This window comes from Desmodus rotundus, chromosome 5, assembly GCF_022682495.2.
Source record: "Desmodus rotundus isolate HL8 chromosome 5, HLdesRot8A.1, whole genome shotgun sequence".
Lineage (NCBI taxonomy): Eukaryota > Metazoa > Chordata > Mammalia > Chiroptera > Phyllostomidae > Desmodus > Desmodus rotundus.
The window spans coordinates 185,958-206,062 of NC_071391.1; the positions used below are offsets into that span (position 1 = coordinate 185,958).

General features: G+C 63.4%; 1 protein-coding gene and 1 long non-coding RNA gene across 4 annotated transcripts; one reads left to right on the forward strand and one right to left on the reverse strand.

The window, feature by feature from the left end:
* Positions 1-51: 51 nt before the first annotated feature.
* On the reverse strand, positions 52-2,702 carry LOC123478088 (uncharacterized). Of its 2 annotated transcripts, XR_006653219.2 has the most exons (3): positions 2,688-2,702; positions 1,196-1,427; positions 52-215 (listed from the first exon to the last, which is right to left on the reverse strand). It is a non-coding gene; the product is annotated as an uncharacterized lncRNA (long non-coding RNA). The 2 variants fall into 2 exon arrangements; XR_006653218.2 differs by lacking the exon at positions 2,688-2,702 and having other exon boundaries at positions 1,196-1,958.
* Positions 2,703-13,117: 10,415 nt separating this feature from the next.
* NLRP6 (NLR family pyrin domain containing 6) lies at positions 13,118-19,881 on the forward strand. Of its 2 annotated transcripts, none has more exons than XM_053925323.2 (8): positions 13,118-13,375; positions 14,072-14,352; positions 14,604-14,642; positions 14,885-16,661; positions 17,162-17,257; positions 18,283-18,453; positions 18,546-18,713; positions 19,138-19,881. In XM_053925323.2, exons 1-8 carry the CDS (start codon positions 13,347-13,349, stop codon positions 19,274-19,276), a joined length of 2,700 nt encoding a protein of 899 aa, XP_053781298.1. In that variant the 5' UTR covers positions 13,118-13,346; the 3' UTR covers positions 19,277-19,881. The 2 variants fall into 2 exon arrangements, with proteins under 2 accessions (XP_053781298.1, XP_045039443.2); XM_045183508.3 differs by having other exon boundaries at positions 13,120-13,375; positions 17,165-17,257.
* The last annotated feature ends 224 nt before the right edge of the window (positions 19,882-20,105 follow it).

Below are 20,105 nucleotides of genomic sequence, written 5' to 3' on the forward strand. Positions count from 1 at the left end.
CCCCTGTTCCCCCAAGCCAGAGGCACACATGCGTCAATCACCACGAGAGCCTTAGGTGGGGAGAGGGTTTAATGGGACTCTTCCTCTGGTGCAGAAGCGCTGCCTGCCAGCACTCAGGTCGAGGAGCTCTTCTTGTAGCTCTCCAGGTGGACCAAGACCCAGCCTGCAGGGATCAGGAAGCTGAGGAATGTCACCACGAGCCCCACAGCCTGCTCCTGGGTGGAGGGAAGCCCGTGTAGGGGGTCAGAGTTGGTTCCACAGGGGAGGCTGTCTCCCTGCCCCGGCCCTAATGGCAAGTACAGTGTTACACAGACTGTCCACTCTTGAACCCCAGCCCAGCGACCTTGACCTTGACCTTCCCCAGGGCACTATGTGCTTGTCAGGTACATATGAGGTTCAGCTGAGGTTCTAAGTTGCTTGCAAACAAGTACAGGACCTTTGAGTGAGGGGCCAAATGGGGGGGATGGGATGGGGCCCCCAGTTGTGTGGGCTGATGCCTGTCCTCAAGGGGCTGGGCCTTCAGGGCAGGCTCAGAAGAAAGCGGCTGATCTTCCTCACTCAGTTTCCCCTAGAACAGCCTGCACCCAGGCATCCCTCCCGTTTCCGAAATCAGACTGACCTCTTTTCCCTTCAACTCCCAGAGCTTTAAGAGCAAGGCTGGCCCGGGCCAGGGGCTATGGGCCAGCCTCAGATCTAAGTGTCATCCAGCAGTGTGACCTTGGGCGGGTGACCTTCTAGACCTTGGGTGTTTATGCTTGAAACAAACAGTTGCCTGCTCTCTGGGTGTCCGAGGTGGGTAGCTGAGATTGAGGGTTCACCTGTGTTCCCCTCCAGGCAGCCCACCTTCCCCTTTAACGAGTGTGAAGCCACGGGACCCAGTGAGTACCCTCCAGGTCAGCTCAGCTCCGCACCTGACATTTGCTAGAAGGCGAGCAGGGGCTTGAGAATAGGTGTCCCCCGCCCCCATGATGGACTGCCGGCTGCTTGGGTCACTGGCCTGCAGGCTATGGCTGTGGGGACCCTTTTCCTGAGGGGGGGGATGCCTTCCCGGCCGTAGGACTGAGACCTAGCACCTGAGAGGACGCTCCTCCCAGCCGGGCCTCCTGTCACGCACCCTGAATCCAGCCTCATCCTGAGAACATATCAGGGTTGCCTGCCCTACCCCCGCCCTGCCGGCTGGCGGCTCAGCACCTACCTGGGGAGAAACGGGTGTCTTGGCTGGCTTGGCGGAGATGTGTGCCTTAGGCACCACGCAGCCCCTCAGGGGGGCTTGCAGCAGCTTGATGGCAGGGGCCAGCCTCATGCTTGCTGGCTGAGCTCCCCGAGGCCAGTGAGTCCTGTGTCTGCTCCGTTTGACCTCTGCCGGCTCCAGTGTTGGGCTTTTTATAGCTCGAGGGGCAGCCGCAGCTGTCCCCTCCTGTCACAGGCTGGCAGAAAGGACGCCTGCTTAGAACTGGGACCAGCTTCAGACCACAGTTTCTGGACACTGTCCCCCCACTGTGGCTCGCTTGCTATGTGGGCAGACTCTGCCCCCGCCCGCACCAGAGCCGGTGTTCACTTCTCTGTGGAAAAGGGACCCAGTGGAGGAAAGAGAGGAGCAGGAAGGGCAGGTGTCAGGAGGCTTTGGGGGAGCCTGGACTGTGGGCTGGCAGCCAGCAACTCCACGGACGGCTGCTTCACATTCCCCGGCAGCCAGGCTTCTTCACTCTTCCCCCACCGGCGGGGCAGCAGGTGTTCGGAGCCCTGCTCGCCCTGGGTCGCGCTGGCTGCTGACGTGGACTCCCCCTGCCTCCGGGCCCACAGCCCAAGTGCAGGTCCAGGCGCTCAGGGCAGTGCCCTGGGGCGGGCCACCTGTCCCAGCAGGCCTGAGCATCCCCACCTCTCTCCTCTGGTTGCTCGCCTCTTCACCCAGCAAATGGTTGTTAGGAACTTGTTTCCTGAAGTCCTGGGGACAATTGTATGCCTTCCCTGTGCAGAGAGACACCCCCCACCCCAGCCCCAGCCCCCAGGGAGGGCAGTGGGCCTGTCTGTGTCCCCCACCCTCAGGCCTAGAGTCTGCCTGCTGCTCACTTGTGCATCAGCCCACCACCGTCACCATACCCACGTCCCCACCCTGACTCTGACCTCGAAGGGGTCGCCCCCAAGTCCACACAGCAGCCGGACAAGCCTAGAACAGGCAGGTCTCATTTCTGCCCGTGACCCACAGCCTCCGCACCTGGTGGTGCCGCCCCAACCTGCCCCGAGGCCACCTCGTGCCCTCAGCTGTGTTCCTGGGCAGGTGGCCTCTCCAGGTGCATGTTGTCCACGACCTGCTTCTGGGGCTGGAATACAAGCCCTGTGAGGACACAGGCTTGGTCTTGGGGCCTGGAGCGTGTCTGGTCTTTGCTGGAGGAAGGGGTTGGGGTGGTGAGGCGGTGGCTCCGGTTAGACTGAGGGAGACAAAGAGCTGGGGCACGGGGACCGAGAGAGGAGCCGCCGGTGACGAGGGCCGCAGCCCCCGGTGCCAGTGTTGCTGTCTCCAGGCCAGACAGGCACGGGGTCAGGCCCCAGACTCTGCAGGGACCACCACGCCCCGCTGAGTCGGTTCAGAAACGGGTGAGGTGAGGACGTGCCCGCACTACCCACACAACACAGTGTCGCTTCCGCTCTTGCCTGGAAGCCACCCTTGTGCCAGAGGTAGGACTCACCTCTGGGCCCCTGCCCCACAGACCGGCTCCCGTGACCTGGTTTCCCTAGCAGGAGCCCGGTGTCCTCAGTGTCACCTCCAGCAGCGCTGGGTCCAGCTGCCAGCTCAGGCCATGGGGGCGCCGCCCCTCCTCCAGAATAATCCCTTCCGCCTGAAACTTTAATTACAGCTTTGGGGTGCAGTTGGGATAAGGCTGTGGATTAGAGGATCAGTCACCCAGCTGATGGAGTTCTCCTTTCCCAGATGAGACCTGCGGCCCCCCACCCCAGGGCTTGGCTCAGGGAGCTGCCCCACTCTTCCTGGCTCTGGTGTGGTGGGGAGTAAGCAGTGGGGGCAGCTCCCTGCCAGTGCTGGATCAGGGAGGCTGCCCCCAGGGGACCAAGCCACTTCCTCAAGCCTGGATGGCTGCAGGCCCTCAGCCCTCCTGGACCTTTCCACCCGCTCCAGCCACACCTGCCCTCCTGGCTCCCTGTGGACGCAGCTTCCGGGCCTCACCCCAACCGGGCTTCTGGTCCCCAGAACCCCTTGTTCAAACCAAATGCTGCACAGGTCCCTGCTGCCCACACCCCTCACAGAAGTCATCAGAGGTGGGGTCTTGCAGGACCCCTCCGTCATCACCCCAAAGCCTGCAGGCCCCACAGAGTAAGGGCCTGTGTCCCAGGTGCCCCTCCCCCACTCGGGTCTGCTGCGACCTGGGAGGAGGGGTGGCCACTCGCACGAGGGAGGGAAAGGCTCTAAGGGTGCGAGGTGCAGAGGGCCCCCTGCAGCACTGGGGGAAACTGAGGCTTGGGGAGGGAGTGGGGCCGGGGGCTGGGGGCCAGCCAGGCTGCCCTGGCCTGTGCTGGGCAGGAGGATGAAGAGCTCTCCAGGTGCTCAAATCCTCACCCTCGTCTCAGGGCCATCTGTCCGCCTGTGTTGACCTGTCCCTCCTGCCTGTGGCAGGTGTGTGTTTTGGGGGTGGGGTGGGGGGCGGGGGCAGCCACCATGCACACCTGGCGCTGGAAGAGCTGCAAGGCCACAGCAAGCTCTGGGTTGCTCACTGTGGTCACACGGCGCCACCCTGTGTCCAAGCTCAGAGCCACAGACGCTGCTGAGGGAGCAGAGAGGAGGTGCGGGTGGAGACCAGGACAGGCGCCTGCAGACACCCGCTGCCTTGAAGTCTACTCTCATCACACAAGGTGGTCCTCATGGTGTGGTGCCCGGACGGGCAGCCTGGTAGCGCCCGGAGCTGGTCAGAAGTCACTTGGAAACTCCAGGCTTCTCCGCGTCACCTGTTCCAACAAGTCCCCACCCTGGGAAATTCAGATGCACAGTTAAGTTTGAGAACTATTATCATGTCACATCAACACAGTGCTTTACCCTGTTTCCTTCCAAACTAAGTGGCCACTTTCAGAAAAATTGAAATCTCACCCAGGTTGCAAAACTCAGTCCTTCCCTTTGACCTACAAAAACACCCTTCCACTAAGAATGTTTTAGGTTAGCAGGGTTTCCTGAAGCTTCGGGCCCGTGGGTGGGGACCCTGTCCCTCGCCCTCCCCGGGCTCAGCGCCTCCGCCTCCCTCGAGGAAGCCCGCCCGCCGGAGGAGGGCTGTGCCGCGAGGGCGTGTCTCGGCCCCACAGCTCTGCTGGCTGGCGGTTGGCTGTGCGCGTCCGCGAGGCTGGGGCTCGTCACTGACATTTGCTCAGACGTTTTCCTGGGTGTTTCTGTGATGGTGATTTTTGGAGAAAATTAACCGAACATTTAAATTGGTAGACTAAGTGGAGCAGATTACCCCCCAGACGAGGGAGCTCATCAGTCGGTCGAAGGCCTCACAGAAGGAAGGCTGAGCTGGGGGAGGGGCTGTCCCCAGCACCCGACCTTCCCTGGGCCCTGGCTGCCACCCACAGCATTTAGATTTCCAAGTCTCCACACTCACAGGAGCCAACTCCCTAAAATAGACCCCCTACCCCGCCCCGGCAGTGGCCTGACCACTTCTCCCGGGAGGGACGGGCTTCCTCCCGCCAGTAGACAAGAGCTGAAACAGCGTCTCCAGCCTGCCGAGGGGTGAGCGTGCCAGCCGAGGCCTGGTGACGAGTCTGCTCTTAGGATATGCCGTACCTGCCTGTCCTGCCAGTTCTGTTTCCCTGGAGAACCCGGCCTCATGCAGCCTACGTAACTAAAGACCACGCCTTACTGAGACTCCCTCAGGTTTCCCCTCGTGTCCCTTTCCTACGCCAGGACCCCTCCAGAGGGATGACCGTGAGGCACTCGAGTCATCGGGCCTCCAAAGCTCCTCTGGGCTGGGCCAGCTCCTCGGACTCCCCTGCTTTTGACACTGACCTGGGCAGTTTGGAGGGGGCAGCTCAGGTGTGGGGAGGGTGCCCCCTGCCGGAGTTTGTCTGACGTTTTTCCAGGACCAGACGGAGCTTGGGTTTGAGGGGACGACCACGGGGGTCAAATGCTCTTCTTTCCACACCGTCCAGGGCAATTCAGCTTCCCACTGAGACATTGACCTTGAGCCCCAGGTGGAAGTGGCTTTGTCTGTTTCTTCATGGTAGAGCCACCCTCTCCCCTCCCCCTGCCATTCTGTGTCTGGGATGATGCCCCTGTACACCGACCCCCACCCTCACGTGCCCACCCTGCAGCTGCTCCGCTGGGAGGGGCAGGCTCCACAGGAATCACCGGAACTCTTCTGCACGGGACGTGTTCCCCCGCTCACTATTACTTAGTATTTCTACGCGTTAGTTTTTATCCACGTGTCACTGTCTAGTCTCAGTGAGTCAGGTCGGTGTGGACTCGGGGTGTCTGTCTGGCGTGTGGCATGGCTTCACGCTGCTGCTGCTGCGATTTTCCGGTTGGGCCACTGGGTGCTCTTCCTTCCCACTGCCGTGCCCGCTGCCGTGCCCGCTGCCGTGCCCTCGTCACTCTGGAACCCTCCTTTCTAGTTTGTGTTGAGCACTTCCTTCCTTCCGTCCTGGCACTATGGGACACCCCAGACTCGTCCCGCGTATTTTCTGTCCAGCCCTAAAATAAGCCGAGGGGCCCTGGTCCCTTTTACTGAGCAGATGTGGGTTTCAGCAGACCCTGGGTGGGGTGGGGGCGGAGAAGGTGGGGAGCCCGGAGACGGGCTGGGCCTGCGGGAGCAGGGCGGCTGGTGGGAACCTGGGTGTGTCGCGAGGAAGTCGTGGTGGGAGGTCTGCAGGGCCAGCAGTCCCCGGCGAAGCAGCGCGTTGCCAGTGTCTCCGGTGCGGAGGCCACAGGGAGACTTGAATTCGCTTTTGGACGTGAGTGTGAGATTCCCGTAGGACTTCCAGTGGCGCGGAGTCAGAGTTTGGGTGGCAGTGGTGCTGGAGTCATTCGGTGTCACCTGTCACCCTCACAGCCAGAGGAGGGCAGGCTGAGCGCCCAGCCGGGAGGGGCAGGTAGAGCAGGTTCAGGCACCTATGGGCAACTGAGGAGCGCAGGCGCTCCCTGGGCTCAGCAGTGCTGGGGGCAGACAGCAGCTCTTCCAGAGTGGAATCAGGAGAGACTGGGGTGAGATGCGGGAGCCAGAACGTGGAGCCTGCAGGACAGTTGGGCGCGGCCGAGTGGGGGAATTGGCAGCGGTGCAGAGGGTGGGAGGGGCAGAGCACCCACCTCTAGCACAGGCCCAGCAGAGGCCACTGGCGTCGGGGGCGGCGGGAGACCTGCCCCAGGGCACCAAGCACCAGCAGGACCTCTGTGACGGGTGCAGTGGGTGCAGACGTGGCCAGTGTGCCCGGGAAGCTCGTGTCGGGCCCTGAGGCTCAGGGTCACCTCTGTGGGTCTTCCCAGACAGACCGTCTCCAGCCACGCTCAGCGGGGTCCTGGGGTCAGTTAGGCCTTTGCCAAGTGAGAGCCGCGAAGCCAGAGGAGGTCCAGGGGTGTGAGCACAGGTGGGGACCAGAGTGGGGCCGTGGAGAAAGCTGTGGGGCTGCAGGGGGCTGTGGGTTCGGGGACCTCAGGGGTCACCAGAGGAGCGAGAGGCTGAGGGGCCCCGACGGGACCCTCTCTGGAGGGGAGGCCCAGCCAGGGAGTCAAAGATGCTGGGAAGACCACCTGCTTTGGCTGTGGAAGCACAGCAGGCACACGAGTGCTCGGCTGGGAAGGCAGGGGGCCAGGAGCCAGAGTGTCCAGAAGCAAAGGGAAGGGTCGGCGTACCGGGCGCAGAAATGCGGTTCAGAGATGGGACGTGCGGGGGATGAGGGTTGGGAGGGATGGGGTGCTGTCTCATTGGTCCTTTCTGTGTCTTCTTGGGAAGTCCTTTGCCCATTTTTTATTCAGGATATTTGGGTTCTGTTGTTGAGCAGCCAGCATTCTTCATATGAGGTCTGTCCAGAAAGTATCCGGCCGTGCGCTATGAAAAAGACACATTTATTGAAGACACAAGATACAAGAAACATGGTACACAGGACAATGACACCCCAGTCCCCTGCAAAGGAGGCACCTTGGGGCTTTACACAGTCCTCCCCATCGCCATCAGCTGCCCCATCGCATTTTTCTGAATCTCATTGACGGTCTGAAATCTCTTCCCTTTCAAAGGTGATTTTAGTTTTGGGAAAAGCCAGGAGTCGCAGGGCGCCACATCTGGGCTGTGGGGGGCTGAGTGCCCTGGGGGATGCGATGTTTCACCACAAATCTCTGCAGGAGACGTGATGCGTGAGCGGGCGTGTTGTCGTGATGAAGGTGCCCGTCACCGGCTGCCCACAGCTGCAGCCCGTGAATCACCCAAATGGTTTCCTCAGAGGAATGTTCCAGTTTAATGCAAAACCCACGCAGATCCGTTGCTCTGCTCGCGCAGTCATTTTGAATTCGATGGCCACACAGGACACAGGCTCACTCAGCGGTGTCCGCTGCCCCCACCGACCAGTGCGGTGGACTCGTTGTTCACGAATGCGAGCTCCAGCCCACTCGCCTTGGCTGCCAGGTCACGTCGAGGTTGCACAGACCGATCTCATTGTACTAACGGGGGCTGAGCTTTTCCTGGATAGGTCCCACGTATTCCGGATGTTAGCCCCTCACCAGGCGTGTGATTTGCAGACGCCTTCTCCCGTCTGAGGGTTTTCTTTTCACTCTCCCTATCGCGTCCTTTGATGCACAAGCATTGTTGACTTGATGGACTCAAGTTTATTTTTCCCTTTTGTTGCTCATGCTGTTGGTGCCATGGCTGGGTCCATGGCCAGATTCAAGGTCACGGGGATCTTCCCTCATGCTTTTTCCCTAAGAGTTTTATCACTTTAGTTCTTGAATTTAGGCCTTTGGTCTACGTTGAGCTCATTCCTTATGTGTCATTAGATAAGGACCCAACATTACTCAGGAGATATTTCCAGGGCTTTAAGCCATTTTTTCATGTTACCTCCCTTTAACCTCCCAACAGCCCCAGGAGGTGGGTACTGGCCATTTGCAGATGCGGAAATGGGGGCCCAGGGAGGTCAAGAGCTTGGCTAGGGTCATGAAGTGGCCCGTGAGTGGCAGAGCTTGGAGTCAGACCGTGTGTCGACCCCAGACCCTCAGGCTTTGCCTCTGGGGACAAGGGCCAGACTACGGGGGAGGCCGTCTTATTACACAGGTGTCCCGGTTACCGGAGCTGGTCGGAGGGTGCCAGGGACTCTCCCCTGTCAACCCAGACGGCGCTGGGGGGGCTCTTACACGGAGTGCGCCAGACACTAAAAACGTGAATGGACAGGGCCCCGGCCCCCCAACAGCTAGCAAGGTAACTGGATAGAAAAAAGAGCCTGCCTCTTCCTATCCCTATGAGAACCGCGGGCTTGAGAGGGAAGGGGCGATGGTCTTCAAGAGAGAGACGGGCCCACCCGTCTCCCAGGTGGAGGCACCCAAGCAAACCTCTTTCCTTTCGCACCAGCGCCAGCCTCACGAGTTTGGTGCTTGCTGCAGTAGGCAGCCGCACCTGCGTTCTTGGTTACAGTCGGAGGCCTCGGGGGTGACCTTGGGGCAGGAGGGGGAGCCTCGGAGCTGTGTGCTGCACTGAGGGTCACGTCTCAGAGAGGAGGAGGCTCGCAGGTGGGCAGCCAGGTGAGGGGTGAGCCAGGTAACAGGCAGAGTGTAGCCTCGGGCGGGGGCAGGGTCTCGGGCTGATCTGCGATAGGAGGAGGCTGAGCAGCTTAGGCAGGGGCCCCCACCTGCCCCCACCAGGCCCCAGGGGCTTCCCAGTGTCTAGTGCCCCCCGTCCCCCACCATGTTCTCAGGAGCCAGGAGAGTCCCCAGTCCTTAAAGAAAACAGGGGCGCTGGGGCACCCCCCCCAGGTGACTCAGGTGCCACCCGGCTCTTTGCTCCTGCCAGGCCTTTGTGCTCTTGGCCTGGCCTCCTGCCATGGTAGGTGCCCACCTCGTCCGCATGATAAGGCAGCCTGGTGGGTCTGCCTCCTGAAGCTGGGGTGGCCAACTGTCCAAGGAGAACCCCCCATCCCTGACCCTCCCCCAGGTTCCTCCACCAGCAGGAGACTGGGGCCAGACACGGGTGGGAGGCTCTTCCCTCCCCACAGGAGGTGCTGTGGCCGGAGGTTCGGATGGCAGGTTGGTGAGAGGAGCCTGCCGGCTGCCATCAAGGTGGCGATTCCTGCAGCCTCACGGGGTCACAGGGGCCACAGGGTTCAGACCAGCCCGGCTCCGAGAGGGAGGCGGGCATGACGCAGGCCCCCAGCAGGCCCAGGTCACCCAAGGGGACCAGGGTGCGTGCGAGATAAGCCTGATAAAACTTTATGGGCCCAGTTGTCTGGGGTGGGACAGAGCCTCGCTATTGCCAAGGTCCTGCTGGGGGCCCTTCCTGGGCGGACAAACGCGTTTGCAGCCGGCCTGCAGAGAACACCTGAGCTAATAATTAATCAGATTATTGACGCGTTGACTCCCTTTGTCCTATATTTGTAAACTGAGCTACATAACTCAAAATGTACCATTTCAACCCTGTTGCTGAGTGCACAGCCCAGTGGCGTGAGGGGCACTCACACTGCTGTGCAGCCGTCACCTCCAGAACCTTCTGTCTTCCCCACTGACACTCTGTCCCCAGGAAACACTCACTCTCCGCCTCCCCCAGCCCCAGCCCCGGCTGGAGCATCTACTTTCCGTTTCTGTGAGTCGGGCTCCTCCGGGGCCCTGCTGCGAGTGGGTCTGGGTCTGCAGGTATGACTGACTAACACAGTCTCAAGTTCTGCTCTTTGTCCTCTTTTACAAGACAAAGAGGTTTGACCTCCCCCATCTACGGGGAGGGAAGGGCTGGGCCTTCCCGAGGACCTCAGGGCGGAGTGGCATCAGGGAGGGGCTCAGCGAGGGGCATCACTGAACATTGCCTGGGACAGACACCATGGGTTCCTGGTCTCCCGAGCCAGGGCACTGAAGGCGGGTCCAAGCTGGCCCTGGACCCAGGTGCTGTCCTCGGGCCGGGATCCTTCGCTCTCACACACAGAGCCTCCTGGACCTCCGGGCCCTGTGCCCTCATCCTCTCAGGACAAGGCAGAGGCGGGGGAGCCAAGAGCAAAAGCCTGTGCCCACTCCCCCACCCACCCCCAGGAGCACGGGCTTCCCGACCATCACGGGGCACATGCCCTCGCCCCTCTCATTGGCTAAGGCCAGGTGCCTGGGTCCCCTCCTGGGAGATCAAGCTGATAGGATGCGGTGAGCAGGACCCTCGGGAACCCTGGAGGCTCCAGGCCAATCGAGCCAGCAGGAGCGAGAGAGGGGCTGTGGCGGCCGGGCTTCGGCGCTGCTGCTCGGGAGAGGTGTGGGCCAGGCCAGCAGGACAGTGGCGTGAAGCGTCAGAACGTTGGGGGGCAGCAGAGGAAGTGGAGGGGAGCAAGCGTGTTGCTGGGGGTCTGTGAACAGGAGGCTTAGAGTCGTAGAAAGAGCTGAGGGGAATGTCTAGCCACTGCCCTGAGCAGGGGAGGAAGAAGCACCCACGTCTCTTCGAGGGGAGGGTTGCTCTGTGCCGGGGGAGCCCCTTGGGAGAAGCAGGCGCCCAGCGTGGCAGGGACTCCCAGAGCTGAACTGCTGCTTCCGGATGTGGCTGCGGGACCTGGGAGGAAATGAAAAATGCAGTGTAAATTATTCGTGAAAGATTTAAAAATTCTACTTTGGGAAGCGTCCCGAAGCTAAACCTTAAGGTGACAGAAATCCAGAGGGAACTGGCCTTTCATGGAGCACCAGCTCCTGCCCATCCCTCCTCTTCCTCTCTTCCTCTCTCCTGCTCACTCCCTCTCGCCCCCACCCCGAGCCCTGCCACCCCTCCTCACCCAACGTGGCTCCACCTACCTGGCCGCCCACCCGGTTCCTAGAAACGCCAGCCCTTTATCAAAGCCGCTCCTGGGCTGTTATCAGCAGGTGCGGAGAGTTATTGGGTGCACAGTCCACTCCAGGAGAGTCCACCTGGGCACGGGCACGGCCTTGGCACCCCCACACCACAGGCCTCAGGACCGTCCAGTGCTGCTTGCGGCAGAGCAGAGGTGACACCCCCTCGGCCCGCATGGCGGTCCGGCACTGTCTCTGACCTGCATCCCTCGGCTCCTTTGGCAAAAGAAAGAGGTCACGACCACCGTGTTAACTGGCGTGGAGCCAGACTGAAGTGGGTGTAGAAACTGGGCCGTTCTTGGTGACCCCAGACAACACAGCTTCCTAGCGAGGGGCCATCCCCAGCGCCAGGAGTGGTGACAATGACGGATGCCTGGAACGCAGGCCCATGCATTACATACAGCCCCGCTCTTCTCCGTGCTGACCTCGCCAGGTGCAGGTGAGGAAGTGCGGCACAGAGGCTGAGGAGCTCGGCCAAGGTCCCCCAGCAGTCGGCTGTGGAGCCGGATGTGGTCCCAGACGGTGTGGCTTAGGAGGTTGTGCCTTTGACGGTGGCCCGTCCTGTTGAAAGCGGCAAGGAAGGCAGACAGCGCAGCTGCGGGGAACTCTCCTCACGAACGTGCGCCGGCACAGAGGGAGTGCCCGTGCGTGCCAGTGCCCGTGGGGAGTGTCCGTCCGTGCTCCAGCACCCCGGGTGGGCGAGTGGCAGGACCCCTGCCTCCCCCCACCAATGCCTGCCGGACAGTGCTGCGTCCAGCGTCCGTGCCGAGCCAAGCTCTACAACGGCTGCACTTGCCATCCCGCAAAGTGCCCGCTGCGGAACGCCAGCGTGTCAGGGCAGCGGAGGCAGGGACCCCACAGACAGCCATGGCAGGCGTCACCCCAGGCAGCTGTGGCAGGCTCTGCCCAGACAGTGTCCCCAGGACCCTGCCGACTGGAGCCCCTGTGTACTGCTCTGCTTCGCGGGTGACGCCCACCCCGTGCTCTGTGGGAGGCTCGCTCTCCACCTCTCAGGGCTCTGTGGGAGCAGGTGAGATTGGTCCCCCAGCACGTGGGCCCATGCGGCTGCCCATGTGCAGGGCAGCCAGGTCAGTGGGGGGGCAGCCAGGTCAGTGGGTGGGCCCCCCCCAGTGGGCCCCCCCCCCGCCCTCCCCCAAGTCCTGGCAGAAGCCGGACAGAACGCAGGGGTGACCTGGGGTCGGCAGGTGACGGGGCCAGGAAGACAGCAGCCCGCGGGCAGGCGCCTGTCTGAAGATGTGCGTTCGGGAAGATGCGGGTCACACACGCTCGTGCACGCACGCTCTCGCACGCACTGGCTGCTGAAACAAGTTACTGCAAACGCAGCAACTTCAAACAACACGTTTCTTCTGTCACAGTCCCGGAGGTCGGGAGTCCAAAGCCAGTTTCACCGGGCGGAGACCCAGGCGTGGGCCCGGCCGCACTTTCCGCGGAGGCTCTGGGGAGAACAGGCCTTTCTCAGCCCCTGGGCTCGGGGGCCCTTCTTCCGGAAGGAAAGCCAGCAGCCTCCCCGTCACTTTGCCTCCCTCCATGAGGCCTGAGGACACGAAGGGCCCACCTGGATGACCCAGGATGATCTCCCCATCTCAAGATCCTGAACTTAACCACATTGGCAAAGTCCCTTTGACAGGAGGAAGCGGAGGAAGCGTTCGCAGGGGCTGGGGTGCCCCCCCCCCGCAACTGAGCCTTGACCTGTCCACGCAAGCACTCACGTGCTCACACAGGCAGACACTGTCAGGAGAACCCCACACTCACATGGCCCGTGTGGTCCCACATCAGTCACACATCCTCCTCACGCCCAAACCGCTTCCCATCAGCCTGCTCAAGCCCAGTTTTGGAAGCCACAGAGTCCTCCTTGTCCTGTATCTCCTGGCCCCAGGTGACAGCCTTCCTTTCCCTGAAAACACTGCCAGCTCCTCCTTTGTTCTGTCTCCCTCCACCGAGGAAGCCCTTCCTCACCCCTGCCTAGAATTTAACCTAGCTCTGAGCCAGCCACCTCCTCCATGCAGTCCACCCTGATCTGCACAGTTACCTGCTCACAGCCAGGCCTCACTGCCACACCCCATGGGTCCTCAGGGAACGTTAACCGAATGAAAAGGAGGAGAGACTCAAAGGTCACCAGGCAGAGCTCTGAAAGGGTGACAGTGCACAGGTGTGCAGAGCCTGAGCTTCAGAGCCGGGTGTCTGTCGGATGGATGTTTCAGCACTGGCTGAGCTAAAGCACCTGGGCCCAGGGCGTGGACAGTGCTGGATAGCCCCTTAGGACCTGGCTCCAGTCACTGTGCAGAGGGGTCACCTCCCTGATCCCCACCTCTGTCCCAGAGGCCTAGACCTAGGGCCCGTGGCTATGGATGAGCCAGAGGCTCCCTGCTCCAGGTGAGTGCTGTGTTTCAGAGCGGTGACTTGGGAACCGGCTAGTCTAGGTCGCTGGGGCCAGCGCCTCACCCTGAGAGCTCCCTGGGCTTCACGGCCCCCATCCACACCCTTCCCCCACGGCCCCCAGCTCTGGATTCTAGGGGTGCCTCCCAGGGTCTATTCCCCACCGGTGCTGAGACACAGACCCCGCCGACCCGGGTGCAAGGCCCCTGGCTGGGGCTGAGCGCAGCGCTGTGGGGATTCAGGAGCACAGCCCATGTGGCCCCAGGCTCCCAGGGGAGAGAAGGCAGGGAAGCAGAGGGCACAGCCTTCCTTACCACCTCAGCTACGGAGTTTGACCTGGCCAGGCCAGGCCTGTGAAAGTCACCGAGTGGGGAGGGGAGGCAGGAAGCAGAAAGGCACCCCTAAGCAGCCAGTACCCACCCTGGAGTGCGCCCACCTCACCACCAGGCTGCGACACTTTCACCAGCAAAATCTGGGAATGCCTGGGAGCAAAACCCTGACCTGGGTCCTGGGAGGGGAAGACTCCCCTCCCTGCAGAGTGTGGGCCTGGAGCCACCTGAGGAGATTCCCGTGGGTCTGAGCCCCTGCCCATCGTGGGCACCCGGATTCGGGTGCCGGGTGCAGCAAGGCGGGCGCACATTTCCGGACGGGGGCCCACGTGCTGAACCTGCTCACCCACCCGCTGGCCCACAGCGTGCAGCCCCGCGCCGCCGCCGCCCGCGAGCTGCTTCTCGCTGCACTCGAGGACCTCAGCCAGGAGCAGCTGAAGCGCTTCCGACACAAGCTGCGGGACGCGCCGGTGGACGGCCGAAGCATCCCGTGGGGCCGGTTGGAGAGGGCGGACGCCGTGGACCTCGCCGACCAGCTGACCCAGTTCTACGGGCCGGAGCCCGCACTGGACGTGGCCCGCAAGACCCTGAAGAGGGCGGACGCGCGCGACATCGCGGCTTGGCTCAAGGAGCAGCGGCTGCAGCGTGAGCTCGGGGCGCGGGGCGCCGGGTGCCTACCCCTCCATTCCCTCTCGTCCGGGCAGGGTCGGCACGCAGCCACCCTCGTTTCCGCTTCCGCAGGAAAGCCCGGCGCGCCCCTTGCCCGCGCAGGCTTCGCCCACAGGTTCCCGGGCCCGAGGCTGGGATCCCCGGGTGCCCCTGGGAGTGGCCACGACCCCCCACTGCGCCCCTCCCCCCTCGAGTGCCGGTGGCCTCACGGCAGGTCTTCCTTTCAGGGCTCGGCCCCAGCTCCGCGGCGCTGCTCTCCGTGTCCGGTAGGTCTCTGGGTGGGAAGCGCAGGCCCTGGGCTGTCCTGGGCTAGAGCACAAGTGCCCTCGCGCCAGTCTGGGTCCTACAGCTGCTCGCAGAGAGCAGCGGGTACGGCAGGGCCAACGGGTCGGGGGGTCGTGGCGCAGCCGGGGACGTCGAGCCTGGAGCCGGGTGGGGAGCGCAGCGGGCACCGGGGGTCAGCTGACACAGCCGGCCCCCTCCCCGGCCCCCGACCACCCGTCCCCAGAGTACAAGAAGAAATACCGGGAGCACGTGCTCCGGCAGCACGCCAAGGTGAAGGAGAGGAACGCCCGCTCGGTGAAGATCACCAAGCGCTTTACCAAGCTGCTCATCGCGCCCGAGAGCGCCGCGCCGGAGTGCGAGGCCGCGGGGCCCGCGGAGGAGCCGGAGCCGGAGCGCGCCCAGCGCTCGGACACCCACACCTTCAACCGCCTGTTCAGCCGCGACGAGGAGGGCCAGCGGCCGCTGACCGTGGTGCTGCAGGGACCGGCGGGCATCGGCAAGACCATGGCCGCCAAGAAAATCCTCTACGACTGGGCGGCGGGCAAGCTGTACCAGGGCAAGGTGGACTTCGCCTTCTTCCTGCCCTGCGCGGAGCTGCTGGGGCGGCCCGGCGCGTGCAGCCTGGCCGACCTGATCCTGGGCCAGTGCCCGGACCGCAGCGCCCCGCTGCGGCAGATGCTCCAGAAGTCCGAGCGGCTGCTCTTCATCCTGGACGGCGCGGACGAGCTGCCGGCGCCCGGGCCGGCGGAGGCCGCCCCCTGCTCGGACCCCTTCGAGGCCGCAGGCGGCGAGCGGGTGCTGGGCGGCCTCCTGAGCAAGGCGCTCCTGCCCCGGGCCCGCCTGCTGGTGACCACGCGCGCCGCCGCCCCGGGCGGGCTGCAGGGCCGCCTGTGCTCCCCACAGTGCGCCGAGGTGCGCGGCTTCTCCGACAAGGACAAGAAGAAATACTTCTACAAGTTCTTCCAGGACGAGTGGAGGGCGGAGCGCGCCTACCGCTTCGTGAAGGAGAACGAGACGCTGTTTTCGCTGTGCTTCGTGCCCTTCGTGTGCTGGATCGTGTGCACGGTTCTGCGCCAGCAGCTCGAGCTCGGCCAGGACCTGTCGCGCACCACCAAGACCACCACGTCCGTGTACCTGCTTTTCGTCGTCAGCGTCCTCAGCCCGGCGCCCGCGGCGGACCGGCCCCAGCTGCAGGGCGAGCTGCGCAAACTGTGCCGCCTGGCCCGCGAAGGTGTTCTGGGGCGCAGGGCGCATTTCACGGAGAAGGATCTGGAAAGACTGCAGCTTCGTGGCTCCAAGGTGCAGACGCTGTTTCTCAGCAAGAAAGAGCTGCCGGGCGTGCTCCAGGCCGAGGTCACCTACCAGTTCATTGACCAGAGCTTCCAGGAGTTCTTCGCTGCGCTCTCCTACCTGCTGGGGGACGAGGGGCCTCCCGGGGCGCCGGCTGGCGGAGTTGGAGAGCTTCTGCGGGGAGACCCGCAGCCGCGCCGCCACCTGGCGCTCACCACGCGCTTCCTCTTCGGACTGCTGAGCGTGGAGCGGCTACATGACGTTGAGCACCACTTCGGCTGCGTGGTTTCGGAGCGCGTGAAGCAGGATGTCCTGAAGTGGGCGCGGGACCAGGGCCAGGGTCGCCCCAGGGCGGCGCCAGAGCGAGCGGAGGACACCAACTCGCTCAAGGGCACTGAGAGGTCAGAGTCCGAGGACGAGGAGGACGAGGAGGAGGGGGAGGGGGAATACAGCTTCCTGATGGTGCTGCTGTACTGCCTGTACGAGACGCAGGACAGCGCCTTCGTGCGCCAGGCCCTGCGGGGCCACCCTGAGCTCGCGCTGGAGCGCCTGCGCTTGAGCCGCATGGACCTGGCTGTCCTGAGCTACTGCGTGCGGTGCTGCCCGGCCGGACCGGCGCTGCGGCTGGTCAGCTGTACACTGCCTGCCCTGCAGAAGAAGAAGAAGAAGAGCCTGGTGAAGCGACTGCAGAACAGCCTGGGCGGCAGCTCGTGAGTCCCGGGGGCGGGTTTCCTCTCCCAGGCCTGCTCTGTGGGCGCGGATCCACCGCCTGCCCACCTGCAGGTCCTGGTGGGCGTGGGGAGCCTGCTCAACCACCTTACCAGAGGCAGGACCTTAGGGCCAGTTTTGCCCCCGCCGTTGTGGGGCAGCCTTCCAAGTACCCCGTGCCCCCCATGCCCACCCCCAAGTACACCAGGTGTCACAACAGCCGGCCATGCCTGTCTCCTTCGCCAGGCTCTCAGCTGCCCCCCAGGCGAGGCTGGTGTTGGTGTTTCCGGCACTTAGCCCCCACCTGCACCTGACCCACGTGCTCAGCATCTGCGACCCCACGGCCCTGCACAGCAGGCAGCAGCGGGAGGCGCGTGGGGCCGTGGGTGAGAGGGTCCACTTTGGGCTTGGGGTGAGGACGAAGGCAGATCGGGCACCTGCGGACCACGGGGAGAAGGGAGGGGCTGGAAGGGGCGGGGGGCTTCACCTCTCTCTCCCCCAGCAGTTCTCAAGCCACCACAAGAAAACCCCAGGCCTCCTCACTGCGCCTGCTCTGCGAGGCCCTGACTGACCAGCAGTGCGGTCTGACCAGCCTGACGTGAGTGACCATGCCCCCAACCCCTTCCCGGAAGGGACACAGAGCAGCGTGCCCTGGGAAGGACAGAGGTGTGTCCCTGTCTGGGGAGGGCTGAGGAGAGGGCTGACAGCCTGGAGCCTCTGGTTTCCTGTGCCGGGTCCACAGGCTCTGACCAGGTGGGGCAGCAGAGGGCAGGGGCAGGGGTCCCTCACTACATAGGTGCTGGTTAGGAAGGGGGTTGGCTGGGTTCCATCCAGACGCAGGTGCAGCTGAGCTCTCGGGGGTGGGGGGCATGCAGGAGAGCAGAATGTATTTCCCGTCCAAGGGGGGATGCTCCGTACCACGTACAACTGCCGAGCAGCCCCTCTGGACTCTCAGGGGCAGCAGAGGAGGCCGGGCTGCACTCTGCCCCCTTGGCGGGTCAGTCCGTCCAAGCTCCAGGCCCCTCCCCTGGGACACGGAGACGGAGGTCGGCCTCAGGGCTGCCGTGAGCATCAGCGAGGTTCCCAGCTCAGTGCGTCCTGGCGTTCCCTGTGGTCGGTACCCGGCCGGCGGAAGTCAGGGCAACAGGAGAGCTGGTGTGCGTGGGGCTCGGCAAGGAGGGCCGTCTGTCACGGCGCTGCGGCAGCTTCGTGGGAACTGAGAGTTTCCAGTGACTGGAAGCAAACACAGGGAGCGGAATGGCCATCAGCCCTACAGCATCTACCCAGTGCGGCAGGAAGAGCAGAAGCCACACCCTGCCGGGCTGCTGGGGACCCAGCAGCCAAACTGCGGCCACCTTAGCTAGAGGGACGAGTGCGTGGAGGTGACGCGCAGAGGGTAGAGTCTGCGTGGGCTCCTCCTAAAGCTCATGTGCCGTGGTGTCCTGGGGAAGCCTGGCGTGCGGTCCTGCCCCCAGGGACACCCTGGTGACAAAGGGCAGGGAGGCCGTGCTGCCAACACATCTCCAGACCGGGCCTCAGCCCCAGGGAGCGGGCAGTTTGCACAGCTGGGGGCCGCGTGGCGGCTGAGGAGCCTGAGACAGACCCTGTGCTTCCGGACCCCAGGCTGTCCCACTGCAGACTGCCGGACTCGGCCTGCCGTGACCTGTCCGAGGCCCTGAGGCAGGCCCCTGCCCTGACCGAGCTGAGCCTCCTCCACAACGGGCTCAGCGAGGAGGGCCTGCGTGTGCTGAGCGAGGGCCTGGCCTGGCCCAGGTGCCGGGTGCAGACACTCAGGTGAGGCTGGGTCTGGGAGGGACCTAGGGAGGGGGTGGGGTCCCCCCAGGATTGGGCCCCCCCAGAGGCTCCTGAGCTCAACCATTCTCCAGGCTACAGCAACCTGGCCTCCAGGAAGCCCTCCAGCACCTGGTTGCCCTGCTCCGGCACAGCCCTGCACTGGCCACCCTGGATCTCAGTGGCTGCCAGCTGTCGGAGCCCATGCTGACCTACCTGTGTGCGGTCCTGCAGCATCCAGGATGCCACCTGCAGACCCTCAGGTGCAGGAAGGGCTTGGGGACGCACCTCTCAAGCCCAGGTTGGGGCGGGCACCTGGGGGCTTCCCCTTGACCTTGGAGAAGAGCCCCTCCCAGGTTCTCCCTGAGTCACCACAGTCCCTGGAGATACAGCCTCCAAAGCCCTGGCCCAGCCCGTACCTCGACACTCCGCCAGACTGAATGTCCGTTTGTCATCTGGTGCCCATGGGGACAGTCTGGGTCAATGAGCCAGCACCCTCTCACTCCCCAAAGACTCGGCCCCCAGCTCCTGCCCCTCTCCCCAGCCTCTGACAGCCCCTGACAGGCCATCTTCTGTCACTGTGTACCTTTGCTGCCCCCTGTTGCTCCCCTGTCACCACCTACCCCCACCCGGGACTCCTCTTCCCTCCCAACCAATTCCCCCCTCGTCCCGTGTCCATGGCTACAGTCTGGCCTCCATGGAGCTGAGTGAGCGCTCGCTGGAGGAGCTGCGGGCTGTGAGGGCAGCAAAGCCAGGCCTGGTCATCACACACCCAGCGCTGGACAGCCACCCCGAGCCCCTCAAGGGATTCAGCATGGCCTTCTGAGGCCCCGAAGGCCAGCGCCGCCAGGGGGGCTGCCTTCAGCCCTGCAAAATAGACCTCCCTGTGCTGAGGGAGGGGCCCAGATGGACGTGGTCCCTCTCATGGTCCTGGACAGGGCGCAGGGCATGCCTGAGGATAGCCAGAGACCACTCCTCCCCCCAACCTCCATGTTGTCCCCACCCAACTCCCCCTTCTGGGGCCCTCCAGCCACCCCCTTGCCGATGTCCCCAGCAACAGTAAGGATGCTGAGACCCCCAGCGACTAAGTGTTGAGCTTTCCCTGGTGTGCTGGGCACAGAGCGACACCTTCACTGACCCTGTCGCCATCTGCAGTACCAGCCCCATGGACCCACAGTTCTGTCCCTGGCCACTGAGGATCAAGCAGGGGCTGCCCCTCTAGCAGAAGTAGGCCGGTCACTGTGCCTCCCCAGGAGTCTGGGTCTTGGCACCAGGAGTGAAGCTGTCCCCAAGGCCGTGGGCTGGGCCCAGAGGGGTCCACAGGCTGTTGAAGGTCTTCGGGAACCGAGACCAGGGCCGAGTGGAGAAGGCAGTGGCCCGACCCCGGAGGGCATGGGGGTAGGTGGTGTGCATTGAAAATAAAGTCTCCTTTGCGTGTTTTTTTCTTTTTAAAAAATCTTTATTGTTATTGAACTACAGTTGTATGCCTTTTCTCCCCATCCCTCCAGCCCACCCCACATGTTTTTTTTATTTTCTTTATTGTTTTTTTAGAGAGAGGGTGGGAGAAAGAGAGGGAGAGAAACATCAGTGTGAGTTTGCCTCTCTCGTGCCCCATACCAGAGACCCAGCCCGCAGCCCAGGCATGTGCCCCGCCT